Raw genomic sequence first — 6707 nt, 5'->3', positions numbered from 1 at the left:
TCTATGGATGGTCGATGCGTTCCCACATCAACAAATTCACAATTTTAATTACAACTATGAGGACTTAATCATTGTGAGGTTAAATTCACCTTCTTCCATTTAGAGTAGATAATAACGTTTGTTAAAAAAATGTTTACATTGTCAAATAAAGTAAAGACTAAAGAGGTTGATTTGGCATATTCTCTTTCAAAAGAATGTTATCCGCCCGTTATTGTTTGTTAATCCATGTCATTATGTCCACTCACCTATACTAATTTAGTTATATAATAAGTGAGATATATGATTCGTTGTGACAGAGTGACAATCGAAAAAAGGAAGGTGATGAATTGTCTACAACGATATATTTTTTTAATTATTATATTATTATAATTAAGGAGATGTGAGAGCTTTAGAGCAACAATCTAAAAAAAGAAAGTGATGAATTGTTTATAAGGAAAACTAATGAAAATGACTTAAAAACTTTGAATTTTAATGAAAATTACAAAATAAAGGATAAAGTGAATAGTGCCATGATTGACTTTTTTGGGACTCACTGGTTTCACATCCCAATCCGACTCTGCTGTAGCACGCTATTGTTTGCTTTAGGCCCCAACCACGCCCTCACGGTTTTGTTTCTGGGAACTCAGACGAGAACTTCTCAGTGGATTACCCATCCTAGGATTGCTCTCACCCGAACTCGCTTAACTTCGGAGTTCCGATGGAACCCGAAGCCAATGAGTCCCCAAAAAACCTCATGCTATATGGGGGTGGGCATGTACATATAAGGCACATCACCCCTCTCCATTGGTCGATGTGGGATGTTACAATTCACCCCCCTTAGGGGCCCTACGTCCTCGTCTGCACACTCGCACCAAACGGCAGAGTGGCTCTGATACCATTCTTTCACAGTCCGACTCTGCCGTAGCACGATATTGTCCACTTTGGGCCCCGACCACACCTTCATAGTTTTCTTTTTGGGAACTCAGACGAGAACTTCCCAGTGGGTCACCCATCCTAAGATTACTCTCACCCGAACTCTCTTAACTTCGGAGTTCCGATGGAATCCGAAGCCAATGAGTCCCCAAAAGGCCTCGTGCTATATGGAGGTGGGCATGTACATATAAGGCACATCACCTCATCTCCGTTGGTTGATTTGGGATGTTACAATCCACCCCTCTTAGGGGCCCGACGTCATCGTCGGTACACTCACACCAAATGGTAGAGTGGCTCAAATACCATTCTGTCACATCCCAGTCCGACTTCGCCGTAGCACGATATTGTCTGCTTTGGGCCCACGCCCTCACGATTTTGTTTATGGGAACTCAGACGAGAACTTCCCAGTGGGTCACCCATCCTAGGATTGCTCTCGCCTGAACTCGCTTAACTTCACATCCCAGTCCGACTCTGCCGTAGCACAATATTGTCTGTCTTTAGCAAAGGTTATTTCTCTAACTTTTGCTTATTCATAAAACGTTATCAGCACGACTCTCTAACCCTAAACAATTATCATCTCCATTCGCTGAAAATGTTTCCTCCTAGGATTTTACTATCCTTCTTCTTCATTTGCCTCACTTGTTTATAGCCTCATGAAGAACTGTTTACACCATGCCTGCTTCTCATTCTCAATTTAACAATTACTTATATATTTGATTTCTTGTTTGGTTTAGTTCTTGATTACTAACCCAGTATTTATTTATGTTAATTACTGCGATTAAAGATGGTGCGGTATCATCGCCCATCTTGGATTGCAGATTTAATTTTACTGCAATTTTAGGTGGTGCGATATAATCATCCACCTTGCATATTTAAATTTGCCTGCTATTTAATTTTACTGCAATTTTAGGTGGTGTGGTATAATCGTCCACCTTGCTTTGCATATTTAAATTTTCCTGCAGTTTGAGTGGTGCGAAATAATCGCCCATCCTATGCTTACTTCAATAAGAATGGTGCGGTACAATCGCCCTTCTCATTAATCATGTAAATCTCGAGCCTGAAGTTTCGAGTGCTTATCATTTTGGCATAAAGATCAAAATGAAAAATTTGTAAGAACCAGAAGTTCTAACACTATATTCCTCCAGGAATACATATTATTGCAAGTTCTTACACATATCATTTTTCTTTCAAAAAAGAAAATGGCGAACTTGGAAAAGCTTGATTTTGTTGCCTTGGACATTACTGGGAAGAACTACCTTACCTGGGTAGTGGATACCAAGTCCATCTGGAGATAGGAAATCTTGGAGAAACCATTAGGAAGGAAAACAATGCTTCATCTCAAGATCGGGAAAAGCCATGATCTTTATTCGTTGCCACCTTGATGAAGGACTAAAGAGCGAGTACCTAACAGTTGAAGATCCATTAGCTCTCTGGAAGGCATTGAGAAACAGATACAATCACCATAAAATGGTGATTCTTCTAAGAGCTCGTTATGAGTAGACTCACCTAAGAATCTAGGATTTTAGGTCAGTGGCTGAGTACAATTCTGTGATGTTCAGAATTAGCTCTCAGATAAAGCTCTATGGGGAAACCATTACTGAGGAATATATGCTGGAAAAGACTTCCATCACCTTTCATGCCTCCAACATGCTCCTATAGCAGCAGTATAGAGAGCAAGACTTTACTGAATACAACCAGCTGATATCTGTGTTCCTAGTAGCTGAACAAAACAATGAGCTCCTGATGAAGAATCATCAATCCCGACCTACTAGATCGGCACCATTCCCAGAAGTGAATGCTGCTTCCCTTGAAGGGAATACCATATCCTATCATGGCAATAATTACAAACGAGGACGTGGCCATAAGTGAGGCTGGTGGAATGGGAAGGGTAAAAACCATGGTGTTTAATTTTACAACCAAGTTCTAAGGCATAATTCAGGCCTGAGCTTCAAGAATGCAAATCGCCACAAAGGTAAAGCTCATACGAACAACGTTCCTAGAAACTTTGAATGAGCCTACCATAGGTGTGGTGGCAATGGGAACTGAGCGCGTACCTGTTGTACCCTAAAATATCTGGTGGATCTATGTCAAGCTTCCCTCAAGGAGAAATGTGTCGAAATCAATTTCCTTGACCAGGCTAGACCAATGGATATACCTGATCCAGTGCTTAACACATCAGGATAGTTGAACACAACCAACCTAGATGCTTAAGACTTCATTATGGAAAGAGGGAATGAAGTGTATCGGTCCGATTGAATCATTTATGTTTGATGTATCTTTTATTCTGAACTTGTAGTTTAAAACTTGCATTTCAATTCAATAAAAGTGGCATTTCAATTTCCCTTTTATTATGAATAAGTTGTTTTTAACTGTGATCCCCTTTACAAAGAAAGCATGGATAAAAACTGTGGTTATTCTCAAAACATGAGAAATGACAGAGATATTTGTCTTGCAGACAACGCAACCACGCATACAATAGTTCGTAATCGAAAGTTTTTCTCAAGCTTAATGCTTACAAACGTAAGGGTAACAACAATATCAGGGCAATCAGATGTAATTGAAGGCTCAGGGAAAACCCAGATTATGTTACCAAATGGAACAATATTGTCTATACAAAATGCGTTGCATGCTACTCGATCTACTCGAAATTTGTTGAGTTTCAAAGACATGCGTTTCAATGGATACCATATTGAAACAAAAAATGCAGAAAATGTGGAGTATCTATGCATTACCTCTAATGATGCCCATAAACGTATATTGGAGAAGTTGCGTGGTTTGTCGAGTGGATTATATTATACATACATAAAGACAGTTGAATCACATATTGTCATGAACCAGAAGTTCATTGATTCAAAAGTTTACATGTTTTGGCATGACCATCTAGGCCATCGAGGATCCACCATGATGCGTAGGATCATTACTAACTCTAACGGACATCCATTATTGAGTAAACACATTGCTATCTTAAATGATAACCCTTGCAAGGCTTGTTCTCAAGGAAAGTTGGTAATTAGCCCATCAAAACTAAAGGTTGATGTTGAATCCCCATCATTTTTGCAAAGCAATCATCTTGTGGACCATTTCGATATTTTATGGTTTTGGTTGATGCATCTACCCGATGGTCATATGTTTGTCTTTTGTCTACTTGAAATGTAGCTTTTGCAAGGCTTCTTGCTCAAATAATTAAGTTGCGAGCACAGTTCCCAGACCCCATTAAGTCAAACCGACTTGATAACATTAGTGAATTTACGTCCCAAACCTTTGATGATTACTGTATGACATTGTGCATTGATGTTGAACACCCTGTTCCTCATGTCCATACTCAAAATGGTTTAGCATAAGCATTGATCAAGCGACTTCAGTTAATAGCCCACACTCTGCTCATGAAAACAAAATTGCCAGTTTCTGCATGGGGACATGCCATCTTACATGCTACATCATTGGTTTGATTGAGACCTATAGCCAACCACCAATACTCATCAGTACAACTCGTGTTTGGGCATCAGCCAAACATTTCACATTTACGAGTTTTTGGTTGTGTTGTTTATATGCCTATTACTCTGCCATAATGCACTAAAATGGGACTTTAGTGCAGATCGGGAATTTATGTGAGTTTTGATTCACCATCTATCATTAGATATTTGGAACCCTTGACAGGTGATATATTTATAGCTTGTTTTACAAATTGTCATTTTGATGAAACAGTCTTCCCGTCATTAGGGGGAGAAAAGATTGCTCCAGAAGAACGGCAAGAGCTGACATGAGTTGTTCCCACCTTATCTCTTTTTGATCCACAAAGCACTCAATGTGAAAATGATCGTTCACCTTCAAAGTATTGCTAATCAAATGCCATATGTATTTAATAATGATTCAAAAGTGACAAAGTCACATATGCCAGCTGCAAATGCACCTGTAAGAATGGATGTCCCTGTTGGACAAAATAAAATGGCAACGAATGAATCATCTGGTGCACGCCTGAAGCGTGGTAGACCCCTAGGTTCAAGAGATTCAATAAGAGAAAGATGAGGGCACAACTGAATCCAAATGAAATCATTCAAGAAAAGAAAATGAATGATAAATCCCCAATTCATGATTTTGAAAAAGAAAATGTCCTTGATGAGACACATGTCCCCAAAGAGACAGAAGTGCATAAAAGCAAAGAAATCTCCATAAATTATACATGTACTAACGAATTATGGGATCAAAATGAAATAATCATCGACGACATATGCACATTCTTAGTAGCTAGTGAAATCATATTAAGCGATGATATTGAGCCCCGCTTTATTGATGAATGCAAACAGAGACAAGATTGGCCTAAATGGAAAAATGCAATCCGGGCAAAATTAAATTCCTTGGAAAGGCGAAGTATTTTTGGACCGATAGTCCAAACCCTACCTAATGTAAATCCTGTAGGTTACAAATGAGTATTCACAAGAAAGCACAATGAGAAAAACGAGATTGCAAGATATAAAGCACGACTCGTTGCACAAGGTTTTTCACAAAGGCTTGGAATTGATTATGAGGAGACATATTCTCCTGTAATGGACGCAATTACATTCTGTTACTTAATAAGTTTAGTGGTTTCAAAAAAACTTGACATGCGACTTATGAATGTCATCACCGTGTATCTATATGGAGAATTAGACACTGACATATATATGAAAGTCCCAGAAGGACTTAAGTTGCCTGAAATGACTAACAAACCACGAGGTATGCTCTTAATCAAATTAAGGAAATTATTGTATGGGCTGAAACAATCTGGACGAATGTGGTATAATCATCTCAGTGAGTATTTGATCAAAGAAGGATATATCAACAATGTCATTTGTCTTTGTGTGTTCATTAAGAAATTCAAATTTTGATTTGCTATAATGGCAATATATGTCGATGATATAAACCTAGTTGGAATTCCTGAAGAGCTTAATAAAACTGCTGGATTTCTAAAAAGTGAATTTGAAATGAAAGACCTTGGGAAAACAAATATTGTCTCGACCTGCAGATCGAGCATTGTGTTAGTGGAATTTTGGTCCACCAATCAGCTTATATTGAAAAAATTCTAAAGCGATTTGGAATGGACAAGGCTTATCCACTTAGCACGTCAATGGTTGTTCGTTCTTTGGACATTAAGAAAGATCCATTTCGTCCAAAAGAAGATGATGAAATGGTCCTTGGTCTAGAAGTACCATATTTGAGTGCAATAGGTGCTTTATTGTATTTAGCACAGTGTACTCGACCAGATATAGCTTTTTCAGTTAACATGTTAGCAAGGTATAGCTCTGCTCCAACAATTCATCATTGGAAAGGAATCAAAGATATTTTGCGATACCTTTGTGGGACAACAAACATGGGTCTCTTCTACTTAGAGAAATCCACAAATGACCAGATCCTTGCTGGATATGCAAATGCTGGCTTCCCCTCTGATCTGCATAAAGCTCGCTCACAAACTGGATATGTGTTCACTAATGGAGATACAACAATCTCATGGTGCTCAACAAATGAAACACTAGTTGCTACATCATCCAATCACTCGTAAATACTTGCTTAACATGAAGCAAGTTGTGAATGTTCTTGGTTAAGATCAATGATCCATCATATTCAAAATTCATGTGGTCTAACTTCAAAGACAGACACTCCAACTGAAGGAAGGATTCATCAAGGGTGATAAGACTAAACACATATCTCCAAATTTTTTTAGTGCACATAAGCTTCAGAAGGCTAAAGTTATTGAAGGCAAACAAATTCGTTCCAATGAAAATCTGGCAGGCTTGTTCACCAAATCTTTACCAAAGTGT

The 6707-nt window shown here is 38.5% G+C and overlaps 1 protein-coding gene across 1 annotated transcript; it reads left to right on the top strand.

Moving 5' to 3' along the window:
• Positions 1 to 5986: 5986 nt before the first annotated feature.
• On the top strand, positions 5987 to 6448 carry LOC139191614 (secreted RxLR effector protein 161-like). Its single transcript, XM_070812559.1, has one exon. It carries the CDS (start codon positions 5987 to 5989, stop codon positions 6446 to 6448), a length of 462 nt encoding a protein of 153 aa, XP_070668660.1.
• Positions 6449 to 6707: the final 259 nt, after the last annotated feature.

This window comes from Malus domestica, chromosome 02, assembly GCF_042453785.1.
Source record: "Malus domestica chromosome 02, GDT2T_hap1".
NCBI classification, from domain to species: domain Eukaryota; kingdom Viridiplantae; phylum Streptophyta; class Magnoliopsida; order Rosales; family Rosaceae; genus Malus; species Malus domestica.
The sequence above is the reverse complement of the archived record's forward strand: the minus strand, read 5'-3'. Positions and strand labels throughout refer to the sequence as shown.